At 41.4% G+C, this 19278-nt stretch overlaps 1 protein-coding gene across 8 annotated transcripts in view; it reads left to right on the top strand.

The window, feature by feature from the left end:
* Pde4d (phosphodiesterase 4D) overlaps positions 1 to 19278 on the top strand; it is a 1387978-nt gene that overhangs the window by 1125365 nt on the left and 243335 nt on the right. Inside the window, exon 1 of one of the 8 annotated variants that reach the window (XM_048442995.3) lies at positions 2706 to 3477. The exons of the other annotated variants lie outside the window; for them this stretch is intronic. Coding sequence (XP_048298952.1) covers positions 3413 to 3477 — 65 coding nt within the window. The 5' untranslated portion in view covers positions 2706 to 3412. Of the gene's footprint in view, positions 1 to 2705; positions 3478 to 19278 lie in introns of those variants that run through there. 8 annotated transcript variants of the gene reach the window in all.

Consider the following 19278-nt stretch of genomic DNA (forward strand, 5'->3'; position numbering starts at 1 on the left):
AGCATAGATACAAATATCAGTAATAATATAAGCGGGTCACTAATATGGAGGAAATAGGCGGTGTCCAAATGAATGAAATATGAAGAACATCATATTTCATGGTGGTTTCATTCAACAAGATATAGATGGGGGACCCATTAAATATTCCCACCCCTAACAATCCATCAAAGGACAGTAACACGTAATTAGAAGGCGAGCTACACAACACTATGCTACCAAGTAGATGAGAGAAGCGGAGACAATGGCAACTTCTCATCAACTGTGACTCCCCCACACTCTGTAGACAAAGGCATGTGCTTCATAAGGCCAGTTCTCCCCACCCGGGCATCCTTGCCTACCTGTACATTATCACGCATTGTGTGAAACAGGGGTGTTGTATCCCTTTGATTTGGAAAAGGCATACAGATGTCCAAATTGTATTTTAGAAATTTCAATGGAGAAAAAAAATAGAATAGGAACAGCATTTAACCAAGAGCTAAGTACCACTCTGTTTTATTTTAATTTGGTCACTTCCTTTACTGTTAGCAGTAGAAGCCTACAAAAAAAAAAAAAAACCCACAGATCTCTGCTGAAGAGAGACGTATTGCTTCTCCTTTATATTGACAAAATTGCTATGCCATTCCATGGATCTGGTTAGTTGCATGTGTTTTCAGAGTTCTGGCTTAGGACCTGTTTCTGGGTGGGTGGGGAGGATGTGCATGTGCCCCTTTGGGGCTGGACCTTGGTGTTCCATAGAGGCCCAGCCATTAGGTGGTTGGGCCTTCTGAGAAAGGTTTTTGGACTCTGGGGTAAGTGTCGACAAGTAAGTCACAGGTGCTACTTCTGCAGCCTGTGTGGCAAAGAAGGGTGTGGCAGCAAAGTAAGTAATCTCCCTGGGACAGCGTCCTCTCAGGGGAGCCAAGACCATGGGGGTGATTGGGTGATTGCCTCTGGAGAGCTCAGCACACAGGGCTCAGACACTGTGCTCTCTGGTTCTTGTTGTCTTTGTAAACGACATCCAGAAAATGTTTGGTAAACCTTAAAGCAAGAAAAACGGTTTCACAAATGAGGAGGAGCTGTTATACTTGAGCTGGAACTTTCCCTCCTCTCTGCCACTTTCAAAGTCCCAAAATTAAGAAGTTAAACCTTCCTAAACACCCCTTTCCCCCATCACACGTGAGACTAGCCGCTTCCTTAGCTTCTTTGGAATCTCTGGAAATATGTGTTTAGGTAGCTTGCATGAAATATAGAGAATTATGAGGAATACAGTAGACTTGGGTCGGGACTAAAAAGGTCCAAATGTCCCTGGGCAGTACGAAAAAACCGAAAGGCTTTTGGAGAGAAGTATGTGAGAAAAAGTTTATTGACATTTGCTTTAGGAAGCCTAAGAACCTCCATAGAGGACGCAATCAAAATGCACGCTGAGGTGTGAAGGGTTTGCTATTGTAATAAGTGGCCCCCTCCCCCGTCTCCGCCGGACTTTGTTCTTTCTACATCAATTTTCCAGGCTGTTTGGGTGGGTCAGCCACACTCCAACATCCTGTCTCCAAATGCTAAATAAATACCAAGTTCACGTCAGACTAGAGAAGCCAGGCACGGCTAATGTCACTGAAGATTCAGAATGCTTATTTTCACTTGATAATTCCCCTTCCAACATAATTGAAGTTGGCATACCCAGAGGAACATATATCCTTTGTGTAAATGTCCAGAGAGGTAGGTAGACAAGGCGAGGGGAATGTTCCTTTGTAAGCCGCTGGAGCATCTGGAACTAGCTTGTAGTGTAGCTACCATGGTAGAAGAGTTCTTTTTTTTTCTTAATATTTTGAAAATCTTAATTAAAATATAATTACAATACCCCCTTCCCTTTCTCCAACCGCTCCCATGCTTCCCTTACTCCCTCTCAAATTCTTTTCCTTGGATTATGATTGTCACATATTTATAAGCACAAATGTATATAAAATGCTACCTCCTGGTTCCATTCAGGATTGCTGACGTATATGTATATGTATATATATGTATATGTATATGACTTCAGGGCTCATCAGTTAGCATTGTGTCACCAATTATTTCAGATGCCACTTGGGGGGCAGGTTCTGTTCTTGAAAATAAGAAAGGTTGGGGAGGATACAAAGCTTCATACTTTGCTGAAGGACTGCTAAGGATTAGCCAATGTAAGCCTGCATATGCAAATCAATGGCATTTCCATGTCATTATTTTTAAAAATTAGGTTTAAAAAATAGCAAGAGTACACGTAGTCCCTTTCCCTACAAGGTTACAGCAGATTTTTTTTTTCAGTATAAATACCCCATCAGCTCCTCATCCAAGGGTGTCTGTTTCCAGAATGCTTTGCTGAACTTCCAAGGGACATCCACATCTCTACACCAACCTAAAGCATTTTTTTTTTAATGTGTTGGAAATGAGTTTCTGCTAAGTCCTCAAATCCTCTCAACTTTGGTCTTGAAGAAAAATCTCAATGTTCCATGATTCCATGTGGCACTTTCTTCTGTATTTGATAAAGAAGGAAACTCCAGTGGCTAGGGGTGCGTACCTTCTAAAGGTGCTCAGGGAGGAAGGTTTCCCAGGAGTAGCACAGACAGCTGCTTTTCGAGAGGAGGGCTTGGCTTTGAAAGTCTCCTAGCTCTGCCATCTGCGTGGCCGCTTTGCACTCCTGCCTTCTGGATTCAGAGTTCCGCCCCTTTGCTTTGTAAGTCAGCAATTGACCAGGCCCGGTTGGGCGCTTTTTTTCCCCCTTTCTCACTTCCCTGCGATGTTTTGAACTGCCTTCTCACAGACGTCATTCAGCCCTTGAGGAATAGTTTCTGCCCGGTGGGTGAGACTGGAGGATAGTTCTCATTCACAAAGACTTGCAGCGGGAGTCCTCAGGGGACACAGCGGAAACTGGCTTGGCAGGTACCTCGACCCACCCAGCCCACCGAGCTGCTCTCCTCCTGCGACCCCCTTTCCTCCACGGAGAGCATTGTCTGTTGTCGCCCCCCCACCCGCGGCTGGCCGCCCTGAACTGAAACTTCCTTGACAGCTCGCCCTCTGTGTGTCACCGGCTGCCAGGCACTTTCTTTTTTTCTACCTGAGTGAGTGCATGGGGGAAAACCTCTAAGTCCGTCGTTATGGAATTGCAAAAAGGAGATTAAGTGACCCATTCGCTGAGCTGGCTTCCCTTGTGACCCAGATGGAGAAACGATTCAAAATCCAGTTCCTCTGTTGGCAAGGCAGGCAGAGAAGGAACTCCCTTCGGAAGAGCCCGGGGCTTGGGCATGAAGGAGGAAAGCCCGCCTGCTGCCTGCAACACTGAGTTGAGACTGGAGGCAGCCTCCCTGACCCTGGAAAACCTTCAAAGCTTTCTTTGTGGCAAGCTAGCTGATGTGTATTGATCAGAAGACTTGAACATTTTCCTTCTCCGTCTCCCCTCTTCAAAATGAGTATTATTATGAAGCCGAGATCCAGGTCCACAAGTTCCCTGAGGACTACGGAGGCAGTTTGGTAACGTGTTTCTCTCCCTACTCCCCCTACTTCTTTCTCCCTCTTCCCCTTTAAGACTGACTTACAACTCAAGTACTTAGTAATTGCTTTTGAGGTGTGATGCTAAAGCTTTGGGGAAGGATGTATTTAATTGGCAGCTCCCTTCCTCTTTATTTCCCTCCTTAACCTGCCCTATGTGAAAAGGTGTGTGTGTGAGTGTGTTTGTGTGTGTGTGTGTGTGTGTGTGTGTGTGTGTGTGAGAGAGAGAGAGAGAGAGTGTGTGTGTGTGTGTGTGTGTGTGTGTGTGTGTGTGTGTGTGTGTGTTTAAGTTTAACTCCTTGTGGACCACAGCAATTTATCTAAGAGTTCACTTTTAAGGAAGGGAAGAAAGTGGTGGTTTTTAAAAATGAAGCTTACCAGCTCTCACATCTGATTTGGTGGTGTGTTTTGTCACCTTTTTTGAGTACTGCAAAGATTGCCTTGGGTGCTGGCAAAGGTTAGGAGTTAACGAGGCTAGAAAGCTTTCATGACTTAATAGAAAAGCACCTGGAACACAAAACCATGTGGCTAAACCCACATCAAGTATTTGCCATTCAGTCATCTCATCTTTATTTATTAATATGTTTAGGGTAATATAAAAGTTCTAGTTTAATGAAATATAAGTCCATTTCTATTTAATCTAATATACATTCTGCTCTTTTTCCCCTAATTCTAATTTGATATGTTCATACACATACAATGCTTAAAAAAAAATCTTTCTATTAAAGTTAGTTTTGCTTCTCGCTTTTTAAAGAATTCTTTATGGCAACTTCAGAGGAAAATATTATGGAATGTTTACATTAAGAGTTGTAAATGAACAATTCAGTTCACTTCTTTGATGTAGGAACAATCACATTGGACAAGGGAAATAAAAGCAAAGACTAAGGTGGAATCGGGCAATCAGTAAAACCTAGGATGTATTATGTAAGCAAACAAACTCACATCTAAATATGTGAATTATTTGCATAGGATAGCTAACTCTTGTTTACGTGGGTAGCTAATTGTTCCCTGCTATTATATTAGAAAATAGACTGGACACAAAAATCCCCCCCAGTTGTATTTCTGTGAATTTTAATAAATTCAAAAACCCAATATATCTTTTATAATATTTGTCAGCTCTACTCAAAGAACATATTCCATAATTATGAGTTGATTGAATGAAAATTTATAACTGGTGATATACTTGCAAGGTCCTTTTCTGGCAACCACCCCCTACAAAATAGTTGCTGGGAAATGCCTAAAATCCTTTTATAAATTTATTTAGCTGGTGCAAACCACTACCATAAGCAGTCAATATATAAGTGGGTTTCACACATTTCTGATTTATAATCCCAAATAAGTGAAAAAGAAAAAAGATCTCAGTTAAACAAATAGCTTTGAGGCTTATTTTTAGCTCCAGGGCTCAGTTGACAATAATTTATTTATTGCAACTGGAAGTAGTTACTAGCAGACTTTGTGTTTCACTGATTGCCCCAGACTATTTTTGACCATAGCTATTCTGTTAAGTTGTATGAGACAAACCAACAGGTAGAGACACAATCCAAAATACACATGAAAATATTGACTTTTTCATGACTCTGTCCTTCCACTTAACTTCTAAGCTTCTGCATCGCGTTGCTATCAAAGTGATTTTGTATAATAACTAAATGTCACTAAATGCTAGTGATCCCTAACTACTATAGCTGGGCACTACAGAAACGTCTCTGGTTAAGCTTACATCAACCAAAGAATACTGATTAACTGCTGAATATATCACTGTATAGTTCAAGTAACTTAGACTGAGGGTGTCATAGACAATAAACATAATTCTACCATTCTATACACACACACATGTACACACACTCATGCTCCATTACTTAAATTTTGACATTTCTCTCTCTCTCTCTCTACCTCTCCATCAGCCTTGGCAAGCTTAGCTGGGCGATGTTGCATTCTAGGTCCTAAGCCATTTTGTCTTTTTATAATTGAAATTTTGTAAATGAAAGACACTTGTTAATTTACCTTTTATCCTTTTTTTCATTCCAGTTACTATTTATTTATATATTTAGGAAGCTCATCTTTTGACTACACCACCTTGCTTTGGTTGTGTAACTTCTTTGACCCACTTACTACAAATCTGCCTACTTTTCTCTGGAATGTCCCAAACCCAAACATTACCTTTAGAAGGTTTTTACCTGTCTTAAGCTCGTATCCAGTGTTTCCGATGACTGCCTGTTGTGTTCTTCCTATCTGCTGCTCCATGTGTCCCATCCACTCTCAGTTGCCTTAATTAGCCCAGACCTATGGCGTGGTCATAAGTGATTGCCTGACAAATCTATAGTATTTCACACTCTCCTTTTATGCCGCTTACTGAAAAGGTCAATCTTTGTTAAAATTGAAACTTTATAAATTAAAAAAAAAAACCCTTGAAATTATTCTACTGGTGTTCTTGTAATGTGTGTCACAGGTTTTAAGTTTAAATAAAAAGGGTTGCATGTTCATTCAATGGCTGCTTCTTGAATACCCCGGTACATCATATTCCAGCAGAAAGTGGCTATGGCCCAGAGTCTCAAACATTCCTTTAACACTTTTACAGCATGAGTTGAGAAAAGTTTGATATATAAACTTTGTTGTTCTCATAAATGTAATAAAAATAGCAAGTTCATTGGTAGGGCTTTGCATTTCATTTCCTGTTGCTTCAATATTGCTATTCATTCTTCAAACTCTATGTATTAAAATATGACATTTCCCTTTTTTAAGATTTATTTATTCTTATTCGCATTCATGTTTTGCCTGCATCTATGTCTGCGTGATGGTGCCAGGTCCCCAGAACTGGAGAAATGTGACAGTTGTGAGCTGTCATGTGGGTACTGGGACTTGAACCTGGGTCCTCTGGAAGAACAGCCAGTGCTCTTATCTAGTGAACCATCTCTCTAGCCACCAAATGTGGCTCTAGTTCTCTCTAGTTCACTTCCATAAATATTTGAACTTTACATGTCTCAAATGTTGATTTCCTTCTTAGCAAAATAATATGATTTCATTCCTTGAAACTGTTATAGTACTTCTTTTATAAGCATATTCCAAGAACGTTTATTAGTTTAATTAAGATGCATGATTTAGTTTAAGTAAAAGGACAAAACTATTAATTAGCCTTCAAAACACAAGTAACCACTTGTTAATAAAACTGCCTTGGTTCTTTCCCAGCTGTCAGGAAACTCCAGTGTTAGCTGGTAGAGTTAAGGTCATTATGTAACCTAGTGAAAGAGCTGCAGCCCTTAAACATGACTGCAGTTTTATGAAATAAATTTGAAGCTGATCCTGGAACATATAAAATTCTACTTATATGAGAAAGGGCATGGAAGCTCTATTCCAACATTTTGGTAGTGATTGTTTTATAGAGTAAAAGAGATAGGAACAGAAGTCGGGAGACTGCAGACTTTTCGCTGTAATTCTGTATTCCGTAGCCTCTTTTTTATGGGGTAAAATAGCACACAGGAAACTTTGGTTTAAAATGAGGTTCTGAATTTAAACAAGCTAAGATATATATATATATATATATATATATATATATATGTGTGTGTGTGTGTGTGTGTGTGTGTGTGTGTGTGTGTGTGTGTGTATCTCCTTATATAAAAAATATATTCTATTATATAAATATATATATAAGTTTGCTCAGGGTTCAAAATTGGTAAGCATCTGAATAAAAGAACTGATAAAATTTTCTGAATCACGTCACAGCTCAGACCAATAAATGATTGCACGTTGGTTTTTTTATTTGTTTTCTTCGCCTAAGGTCATAAAATTTTAGTCTGGTTGAACACTGTTATTTTGACTTGAAGACCACGAAGGGGGGAAGCGCACATACACACACACATTTGCTTAGACTAGCATGGCTAGTTTTATAATTGAGTATTTTAAAAGAAAAAAGAGATACAGCATCATGGATTAATATGTTGATGGAGAACTTAATTATAGCCCCCTCGCTCGTTCCCATTTGCTCTTATTTCAATGTAGCTTGCATGCTGTGCAGAGATGCCAACGCTGCTCCTGTCCTCCGCTTACGACTCTAACAGATGACGGTTGTCCTATTTCTCTAGCAACACCACTTCTCGCTTCTGTTTCATAGAGGGCCTTTCATGAACGCAAGCACTGGGGAATTTAACATATAATGTAACACTGTAAACCATTAAAAGCAGGGAATGGGAATATCTAAAGTCTACAGATGAGAAAATGACATGGGCAAGACCCTGTAAATCGCAGTTTCCAGAGAAGCGGGGGAGCGGACCCCAAGTGTGTCCATTTGAAAGCTAATGATCTTCTCGGGTCAGCAGGTTGCTTTCCTCTACTGTCTGTGTCGTTAGAATTTTTAGTGACTACAGAATTGGCCATCTGGTGAGTCCAGCTTCAGTGTGCCACAAACTGGTGGCAGTTTTCTTTTCCAGAGTATGGTGGTGGATGGATTTGAGGCTAGTGTTGCGAACTGTGTGAAAGGCCGTTGTAGCTCCATCATTTCAGCCCTTCCAGTCTGTGTGGCAATGAGTAAGGTCACCTATGTCTCACCCAGGGGCATACTGAGCCAAAGTTCATCTTTCTGGTTGTGTTAGAAAGTTTAACTCTGTTCTGTACGAGCTCTGATAGGATGGGGAAAGGGAGGACAATGTCTAAGAGTGGGTGGAGTTTCGCACTGTTAAATGTTGGCTTTGGGAGGTATCTGATCTCCCCACCTGTGTCTTTTATTTTAGAAACTTTGTGTGGGGGGGGACAGCACATGGAATTTGCACAGTTACTCCGTTTCCAACATACGAACAGCGTGCTTGGGTGATGACTCGCGAAGTGTTTGCTGTTTGGGCCATGTGGCACATCTGTTTAATTCAATTGCTTCCATTAATAGATTGTATGGCAGCAGGCCTCGAGATGGACTGCTTTTAGAAGTGACTGGGACGCCTTGGGTGTCGTCTAAAACCTAACAAGAGGAGCCCAGAGCACATTTGCAGATACAGTTGCCTTTCTCGTGTCATAAGTTTGGAGGGTTTCAGAAAATAAACTCCTGCTTCGATCATGCACTACGTATTAGGAGCCTCTTGGTTCCTTTATGGCTCAATCTATTCATCCACATCATGCAAGGGTAGGGTGAGCCAGCCAGCAGCTTGACATGTGACATGTGACTTGACTAAGTACATGTGTGTATTTGAAAGGAGACACATGTTTATATGTAGGTGCATTTGATGCTTAGATACATGTAGACGGATTTTCCTTTGGACTGCCAGCTAGCAATGACTCGGAGACTCATTAACTATGAAAGCTTGGCCTTAGCTCAGTTTTTTTTTCCCAGCTAGCTCTTATAATTAATTAACTCATATTTTTTAATCTACATTCTGCCTAGTGGCTCCGTGACCTCTGGTCTGTACTATATGTCCAAATTCTATAAATTCCCAATGACATCTCTGCCTCTCTTCTTCCCAGAGTCCTCTCTGTCCCCAGAAATCCCATGTAACCTCTTCCTGCCTAGCTATTGGCCGCGCAGCTTTTTATTAAATCAATCACAGCAATTTATTTTTACATCACGTACAAATATCCTGCAACAACACATATTTTAAAAGCATAAATATGGGGGATACATACAAGTAAAAGCACTCATATGAGAGAAAAAAGAAAGGGTGTGGTTTTTGGTGGGTGGGGTAGTGGGGAGGAACTGGGAGGAGCTGGGGAAGGGAAACTGTAATCAGAATATATTATATGAAAAAAATCTATTTTCAATTAAAAAAGAAAATGTTCTGTTAAAAACAACAGCAATAAACTAGGCGATAAGTTTGTATCTTTGCTCCCTTCTGAACCCTTCCCTATCTTGCAGCCTCCCCTTCTTTTCTTAGAATTTCATATGTAAGTGCAGTTTCATGACCCTTTCCCCACTCCCACATCTTCCCTCAAATTCATGTCAGGAGGCTCATCCTTGAATAAAGCTGACTTTCCTGCTCGCAGCAGTCCCTGCTGCCTGTAGTGTAGGGCACACCCCTAGTTGAAGACTTCCGCAGCTCTGAAGAGCCCACAGGGTCCCACAGAATGTCGCTTGAACTCACTAAGCTAAGACCTCTAAACTTACTCATTTACAGTTATTGTCTACAGGACACTGCCTTAACCCTAGCAAGCCGCTCTCTTTTTGCATGTTCTGGGCCTCGTGAACTGGGTTGAACTTCTAACTGGCAAGACCTCAGAGTCATAGACACATCTCACAAGAAACTGCAGAATAGTTAGGTAGAGATAGATACAGTATTTAATTAAGATCTGCATTATTTCATGTCTCTGTTTTGCAAATTTACTTTAGACTTATCAGGAAAGAGACTATCATTGCTCTTTAAAGCTGTGTGTGATTGACAGGTCAGGAATTGATCGTGGTGATTGATAAGAAAATGCCGAATTAGGACTGAATGCTTCCGAAGAAGGAGCATCTTCAATATGATTATCGTAACTGAGGTTGTCCATATTCTTTCTACCTTCTAATGGATCAAGTTTCTAGTAAATAGCACCCTGTGCGGTACTTTCCTCAGGGAGACAGCTCTTTGCATGTGTGTAGCAGCACTTAGGTCTAGCTCTTCCCCATCAAGCTGAGGGTATGACGGTTTGGACCCTGTGACTGAAAATTGACTTTATCAGAACCAAAGGAATAGCTTGCTTGCTAGTTCCTCTGGCAATCACTCCTATCGGAGCACGGGATTTATTGCAACAGAAGGTGTTGGGACATGAATGTAATCATGAAATTAGGATGGTTACTACTGGGTCTCCCCAGTTGGTGCTTGTAAGATTAAACAAAAGAGGATGAAGCTGCAGATGAAGAATTTAATGAGGTTTTTGTGGAGTTTGCATTTATCTCTTAGAACGATGCCTGAGAGACTCACATAGATCTTCTGGATGATAGTAATGCTGGACCTACAGAGGTTATAGGGTCTGCATGAAGCCAGGACAGTGGTACCTTAGTGATGCTCAGAAGAGCTAGTGAGAAAGACAGTGACCATACTCAGTCTTTACCAAAAGCCAAAGTAAGAGCTGGGTAGGTTTCAAGGTACAGGCCTGTGATCCCAGAATTCAGGAGGCTGAGGCAGGGGGATTCAGCACTTTAAAGTGGGTCTACATTGTAAGCCCTTGTCCAAGAAAGAGGGAGGAGGAGAGAAGCAGGAAGAGGAGAGAAGAAAGGAAGGAAGAAAGAAAGAGGGAAGAAAAGTTCTTATTATATGTTCAATTTTACATAGGAGTTGAAGATGATACTTCAGCCAAAAGTTCTAACTCTTTACTGGCAGTCAAGTATGTTAGATGACAAGCCTGCTGACCTCAGTTCAATCCCAGTATCCACACGATGGAAAGAGAGAACCGATTGTTCTCTGACCTCCATACACACACTATGGCAGTCTTAAGCACACAAGTCCTAAATAAGCAAATACAAAAGAAAACAGCGTAAACAACTATCTCTCCAGAGGTAAGGGGCTAAAGGACAGGCTGAGGCACCATGTGGTTACAAAGACAGGGATCCAGGCCGAGGTACTGTTAAACATAACTGTAGTGGTAACTAATGGAAGCTAGGCTTGAGCTATGCCTCGCTGCCAAGTGTCTGTATAGTCGGGTTTGTTATAAACTGGGAACTGCTTCAGAAGAATGAAGATTTGGGAGAACCACAGGACTTGTGGGTATGGTTTCTTAGCGCAACCGGGGAAACATAAATTCCAAGTATTTGATAATCGACTACCAGATTCCCAAGTGATTGGCCTTCTACCCTTCTAGCGGCCTATTCTGTTTAATCACACTACTGAATAATGAGCATTTGAGTTAGAAGCCGCCAGTAAGAATGCACACACACACACACACACACACACACACACACACACGCACGCACACACACGCATACACACCCCCCCCACTCCTGATGTTTGGGGTTATTTGGTTGGCTAGTTAGTTTGTTGACTTTTCTCTTCTTAGATAAGGTCTCAGTATGTAACTTCTGCTGCCCTTGAATTGTTATATAGCACAGACTGGCCTCAAATTCACATCCTTTTTCCTCATTATTCTAAGTGCTGGGATGAGAGGGCCGCCGACACTCCCACCCTAGTCCTGAGGTTTTCAACCCACAGGACCAGCAGGCCTTGTTTATACTTAATACTAATCTCCCTGCTTAAATTTTAACCTATCGGCCCTGGTTATCAGCAGCTAGGGAGATGGATAAGGTGTGTCTCTATTCTGGCTTTTGAAAGCTGGTGTGCCGAGCCTCTTTTCATTCTGTATCTTAAAATGTTCTTTCTGAATTGTGAATGACACCACTGTGATTCATTAACTGTCTCATTAGATGTAATTTCTGTATATGATTGTTTTCATAACTTCCTAGATAAGACTGGCCCCATTGTACCCAATTTTTCCTCGCGTTTAAAAGACATCCGAGGTGAATCACTCAACTCTGTGTAATTAATTTATGTGAAACATCCATGTACGTGTAGACTCCAGAAGACTGTAATTCCAAGTATCCATGATGTCACCCCCACTACAATGTGGCACAGAACGTATTCTTTGTGTCAAGGGATTTACACAATGTTGTGTGACTTAGGCTAAGACACTGTACTATATGTCATATTGCAGTCAGTGGCATTCTGTCACGGCCTAAGCCTCTACTGGCTGTAGCATTTTCTCCGCCGCTGCAGCTTTGTCCCAAAACAGCAGGGACCTGATCAATGGCTGCACCACCAGCCAGCTAGGGACTGTGGTTCCCAAGTCTCCTAAAGCAATTGCATAAGAACCAAATAAGGTTGATAGCCACAGTGTACTGAGCATTTGTTACTTGTGTGACATCAAACTTGGTGTCATCAGAGCCACTGCATTGGGTAAAACTGAAGCTGCAGAGCTAATAAAATCCCACAGCTGCAGGGAAGCCAGGTCTGTCTATAGCTAAACTTTCTGTGTGGTTTCTGCTGTTGCCCTTGCTGGAACGTTCTCTCTCAATGTCTGCACTTAGCTGTACCTGGTTTCCCTTGGAGATATTAACAGAACATGTTCAGCAACTTGCTACGTATCCTTCCCTTTGTGTCCTCTATAGAAGGCCAAGTGTCTCCGGTTCACATGTGCATCTGAGAACAAGTTTCCTCTTTCTGCTTACTTGACGGCCTTCTCTCCCAGGTTTTACACCCAATCCTTCTGCCATGGACCCTGGAGATGTGTAGGAAATAGAACATGGACTTTGGCACAGCTCCATCCCTCAGAGAGCTAGCCCGTTCCTCCCGAGTCACGCCACTCGCTGACCCTCCTACTCTGGTCAGACTGTAAATTGCACTGTTTTCTTCCTCTCCGGCACTGGACCAGTTTGGAGAACCATAAACTCTTTTAAATAAATGGGACCACAGAGCGTAACCTATAATCTATTTCTCCCCACCCCTAACCCCAGCTAGCCGCTGGCAACGTTTTGTTAGTCTTTAACATTTCTGGTCAAGTAAGATCAAGAATAGCTATTCGAACCAATAGCACGGCTCAAATAGTAAATGGTTTTGTTGAAGAAAATCTTTCAAACTCTAAAATGTGTTTCGAAATGAAATAGATATCTGTAAACTAATCTACTAGATTGATAGCTTAATAATAGATTACTATAATAGGTACCTACTTCAGGAATATGTGTGGAGCTGAATTTTACTATTATTTGTAGTAGACTTTAATATAATCTAAGACTTATGCTTGGAACTGTGAAATCGACCTGTTCCACACTTCTAGCGTAACTTCAGTTTTTAAGTTACATTTCTCTTTCTGTCTCTCCTCCTTCTTTCTCTCCTCTCTCTCTCTCTCTCTCTCTCTCCCTCTCTCTTTCTCTCCTGAGTCTGTGTAGATGGAGTCTGGGGGAGGGGCAAAAGCATGTACCCATGCATGAGCACAGGGCAGATCATGTGTGGAGGTTAAAGGACTACTCACCAGAATCGGCTCTTCCCTTCCATCACATAGATCCCAGGGATTATGCTCAGGTCGCCTTGGCAGCAAGTGTCTTCATCTGCTGAACCAACACACTACTTCCCATAGCTTCCTAAAGCAGGGATTTGCAGAGAATAAGGTCTCAGCAATCCCCTAAAAGGAATGAGATGAGATGTCATTTCACCCCACAACAGAAACTGAGCTCTGATCAGTAAATTTCTATAAGTCATACAGCTATGTAGATACCTGTAATTCATGTTTTGAAAATCTAAATTCACTTCTCCTAATATAACTTCTAATTTTTTTATTTGTTGTTTTTAGTTTGAGATATGGCATCATGATATAGCCCTCGCCTGGCACTCACTGTAAAGAGCGGGCATGCAGGGAACTCCCAGAGATCCGTCTGTCTCTACTTCTTGAGTGTGTGCCAAAAGTCCTGGATTCCTTTTGTTGTAAGGTGCAGGCTGCTTGTTTGTCCCCGCCACCTGGCTAGCTTAGCCCCGAAATAACCACACAGAAATTGTGTTAATTAAATCACTGCTTGGCCCATTAGCTCAAGCCTCTTACTGGCTAACTTTCACATTTTGATTTAACCCATTTCTAGTAATCTGTATATCACCATGAGTTCATGGCCTATCAGCAAAGTCTCAGAATGTCTGTCTCCAGCAGTGGGTCTATGGCGTCTCTCTGACTCTGCTTTCTTCCTCCCAGAATTCAGTTCTGTCTTCTCTGCCTACCTAAGTTCTACCCTAACAATAGGCCAAGGCAGTTCCTTTATTAATCAATGAAAGCAACACATAGACAGAATCCTTTTTTGTTCAGTTTTACTTGGTTTTGTTTTTCAAAACAGAGTTTCTATGTGTAACCGCCTTGGCTGTCCTGGAACTCACTCTGTAGACCAGGCTGGCCTAGAACTCACAGAGATCCGCCTGCCTCTCTCTGCCTTGTGGCAGTGTCGGGATTAAATGCATGTGCCACCACCACCTGGCCAGTCCTGGATTCTTAATATACTTTTGTCAGAAACAAATGTAGCCACTTGGCTTGACTAAAGTCTTATTGTGTGCCTGTGATTGTCAGTATTTATAAGAATGAGCCCATGAAGTCCTCCTGGCAGATCTGTTGACACTTCTTCATTCTGTTCCTACTACAAAAGAGGAAGCCAAGGTCTACTAACCACTCAGCCAAACTTTGTGACCCACAAAAAGAATTCCATGCATTATATACTTTTCTGAAAAAGTAAGTGAGCTTCTTTAATTTTACTTTTTTAATTTTTTTAACACTTTCCTCCATTTATATAATACACTTTAGTCGGTTTCACTTTCTAGTACCATTTCTCATCCTCCTCCCTTGCTCCCAGCTGCCTTTCTTCTAAGCAAGCCCCTCCCACTTTCACACCTTCCCTGTGTGTGATACTCTGAGTTTAGAGTTCCTGGTCGAAGTGTGGGTGGGAGGTTAGTTACTGGTACAAGGGCATCTTATCAGAAGTTCCACCACTGAAGAAAATAACACCCTTTTTCTTCAACAGATGCTTTTTAAGATTCTACAACCTTGCCTTTAACAATGATCTCTCTGTTAGCTCGTTAACTAAGTCAGGCCTGCTGTGTTCAACTCAGGGCTGGCTTCCGGTATGTGCCCAGGAAATGATATAGTAGGCGCTTTCCAGATTTAAGAATTGGTGTGACTTGTTAAATAAACAAGAGCTATTCATTTGGAAACTGGTTTAGCCCACCAAGGCTTCTTTTCCCTAAGACATTCTTGGGCACATCTCACAGTGAGGCATTTCCACAGAGAAAGCTAATCCAGATAAGTCATATTCAACAATGAGGTTCCAGGAAGACACCCCTGTGTGAGGAGGTGCCAGTGAAGCAGAGATGGTAATAACTAAGGGTCGGTTAGAAGCTAGTGGTGGTTGTTTGGAAGGATGTACTGAGAGCTGCATTGAGCTCTTGGAGAAAGTGCTGGTCATTACTTGGTGTCCTTTGGCTGCTTGTCATTGCAATGGCCCTGATTTGTACAACCTCTGACATTTGCATGCAGATGAAGTGGCTCTCGTGAAAACATCTCAAATATCATATACATGTGGTCGGTGACAGTGTTTTGATTATCTCATCCATTCTGAGTGTATATTAAAAATGATCCTTTTGGACATTGTAAATCAAAAAGGGAATGGTGATTCTAATTCACAAAAGCCATATCTGTAATCCCAGCTCTGGAACGCTAGTCTTAACAGGAACTAGAACTGGATGTTCTTCACTTTGAGCCATTGTCCACTCCTTGCTACACGTGACACTCACTACGATTTCAAAAATCACAAGGTATAATTTTATGCTTATGGATTGCATAGAAATAGAATGGCGCAATGTGTATTCTTATGTTTTCCTACCCCAACCCCTTGCAGAATGATATCTGGATGGTAATCCCATGGTGATGTGGACTTGGCTCATTCCTCCCTGCTGATGTATAGTTAATTAAGCCAACTATTATTTAGAATAGAACCTCAGGTTTAATGAGAGTACCATTTGGAAAACTACAGCTCAATGTAAGATATAAGGATAGGATCATTTGAAACTGTTACAGAACTCAGACTGCAGTTCAATAAAAAAGCAGATATTTTCTATGTGTAAGACCCAAGGCTCTAGCCCTAGATCCAAAACTGAGTTTTAAAATTAAGTGCAAGTTTAACAGTTGAGTTCGCGTGAAGAGAGCTATTATGAGATCGCAGAATCCTTTATATGACAGTCACTGTCACTGTATAACTATTTGAATACAACCTTCAGTCCACACTCTGCTGTTTGCGTTCACTCCCAACAGCCATTTTTTCTAGCCAGCCTTACTAGGTACCCCATTCCGAACTAAAACCCTTTTGCCTGTGCTCTTGTACATCCCTGTGTATCTTTCAACTGTAATTCTGGAAATAGTGCCGTTTTTATCTGCTGTTGCTCTTGCCATTCATGTGAGCACATTACAGGGTTTCCTAATCTTTGCTCGGGGACAGACCTCTGCTCCCAGCTAGGCTTGCTCCTCTCCCTGGCTGTCAGTAGGCCGTCCATTGTCCCTAGGACAGCTAATTGTTCTGTGATAAAGACTGTTATCATCTGCTGTTACTTGTGATTTTTAGCAAGGTAGCACTTTGCTAAAGATTCTACTGACCAAGTATTGACTGAGGTTTCTGTCCTGCCCAGTTCCCGCAGCCCCAAAGAAATCACAGAGAGACCTACGTTAATCATAAACTGATTGGCCCAGTAGGGTCAGGCTTCTTATTAATTAACTCCTACCACTTATATCAGCCCATAATTCTTGTCTGTGTTAGCCACATGGCTTGGTACTTTATTCGGAGAGGCAGTCACATCTTGTTTCCTCTGCATCTGGGTCACAACTGCAGACTGTGCTTCCCTTTTCCCAGCATTCTCGTTGCCCCACTTCTACTTCCTGCCTGCTTGCCCCACCTATACTTCCTGCCTGGCTACTAGCCAATCAACATTTTATTAAAAATAATACAAATTAAGTGACAGAATAAAAGACCATTTTCCCACAGCAACCAAGTCATGAAGACAGTTTTTTTTTTTTTTTTTTTTTTCCGATGCCATAGAGTTATAAAGTCTTCGGGAACCTCTTTTGCTGATTTCCTATGGTTTTCCTTCACTCTTGGTTTTACCACTTTTACTGAGAAGTCTGCTACCATACATTTCTGACTGCCCTAGGTTCCTTCCTATATTTCCCGTTCTAGAAGCTATGCATCTAAGAAATCCTCAACACTGTGAGCTGCCTGAGTAAAGCTTTTCAGTATCACCAATAAAGATGAATTACCCACCGAAATGATAGGAGGGGTTGATTACACAGGTCCACCACCCACTTGGCATGGCCAACCATCGCATGATTGCGTACAGTTGAGAGACCCCTTGTTCAGGCTCCCTTCATCTTCACTGAGCATCTAGGAAGCACAGTACAGCTGTTATATCCAGGAAGATGGCAAAACTTCAACAGAGACCAGCTTCTCCCAGAGCTCTAACAAGAACTGACCTCTGACTTCCAAGAAAGGGAACAACTTAAAGTTGACATTCCTGCTTGTGTTCTGACCTTTTCCCATTACGACGTCAGCTTTTAACCTTTCCATAATTAAGATTCCAATATTTTGGAATGCTGAAAGATTAAGGCTTAATCCTTAATGATAGGGGAAGTGATTATTCTAATATCATTCCCAAACTATTTCTAGCCACTTGACCTTTTGCATAGCTGTATAGCTTTTAAAAATACAGTCCTTAAAGAAACTTTCCTTTCTGTGGGGATATCATTTGCAAAAGTCAAAGTCCATTTTACACCATTTTGGTTAGCAATGTTTTCAAAGCTGGCTCTGCCTCTAGGCCCTCATACTTGGGTAGCTGTCAGAGAGACAGTCCATGACCCTTACCTTTTAAAAATGAGTGCAGTGACTATGTAGAACATCCCCATGCCTACAAGAGTTCTGACTTTACCTACTGGCTTTTGTGGCTCGTGCTTACTTTCACGGGAGACTATGCTTAGAGTTTACGAGGGTTCTCATCGCTTTCAGAGTTTCGTTGATGAAAAGAGTGTTTAGAAACCTTAGTACTTGAACCTTGGGTTGGTAATATGCAATAAATCTGATATAGTCGAGCTATTCTGCGCAAAATAATTTCTGTGAGCTGGACATAGATTTTTTTTTTTGTGGTGGTGATGGTGGTGGATATTAGACACCAGTGCTTTTAGCTAAGGTATATTTTCATTCTAAATAAATGGTTTCCTCACCAGCCTCCTAGTACAGAAGGCTGTGCCTGCCTAGTTAAATATTTAAATGTATTTTATCTAAACAGTTTAGAACTGACAGGTTTATTTTTTTTCTATTTTGCAGTGAGTCCAGCTTTAGTTCTTTTTAGTATAAACTATAGAAAGTAGGAGATTTTAATGTATGCACAGAGAGCAGGCATAGGTAAGGCACATCAGGAAACTGCTAGGAAGAAGTGAATTTCAAATAAAAAAATAAAGCATAAAATGAATGCTTGAAATAATTTGTCAAAATCTGTCCCTACAGATAATCCCCAGGACACATTTAATTGTGTGTGTCTCTGTCAAATTTTGAAAAGTGTTGAAGTTATTGTTTGGGAATAAACTGATAAGGGAAATATCAATTTGCAAGGCCTCTCAGTGAAGCTTATCATTATGACTGCGATGGGTGCAATTACAGTAGTTCACCCGTGACCACTTCAGTCTACGTGATGTTATTTCACCAAAAAGGGGTCAGGCAGGAAAAAGTAGTCAATGTGTATATCCCATACAAGAAGTAGGAAGAAAATAGCTTATATGCCATTTATGTCATTCCGCAGTTCAGCTAAAATGCTTGCCTGTAAGGATTAAGATTGCCACACAGGGCACTCTGCAATGGTGGAAAACCCATTGGTCCGAAAGATAGCAAATGGTTAGAAGACTTTGACGATGAGTGGCGACATTTCACGCTTATGTCATGTGATACACTAGCATTGCTGCTCCAGCCCCATAGGCCTTACTTTGAGCTCACTGGCTTCAGAACCTCTGCCAGGTCCTACACGTTGCTTTTTCAATGCATCATGGGGGCAGTTCCTCTCCTCTGCACTTCAGAGTTCTGAAGGAAACTGAGTGCATTGGTTATGAAGTGTGTTCTGTGACTCTAACATCGCTTAGCTCCCTCCCCTCCCTTTCAAGGAATCCTCTTAGCTTTTCAGTGTTTTAAAAGATTATTCTCCTATCTCTGTTCTGTTGGTGATTTGAATTGTTTATAAATTGCTTCTATGTGTACAACAATGAGTTTCGTTGCCATTCATTTCTTAGAAGCAAAAAAAAAAAAAAATTGGTTGAATTTCCAATAGATACAGTATTAGATAATTA

This window comes from Myodes glareolus, chromosome 15 (genome assembly GCF_982192425.1).
Source record: "Myodes glareolus chromosome 15, mMyoGla1.1, whole genome shotgun sequence".
In the NCBI taxonomy this organism is placed as follows: domain Eukaryota; kingdom Metazoa; phylum Chordata; class Mammalia; order Rodentia; family Cricetidae; genus Myodes; species Myodes glareolus.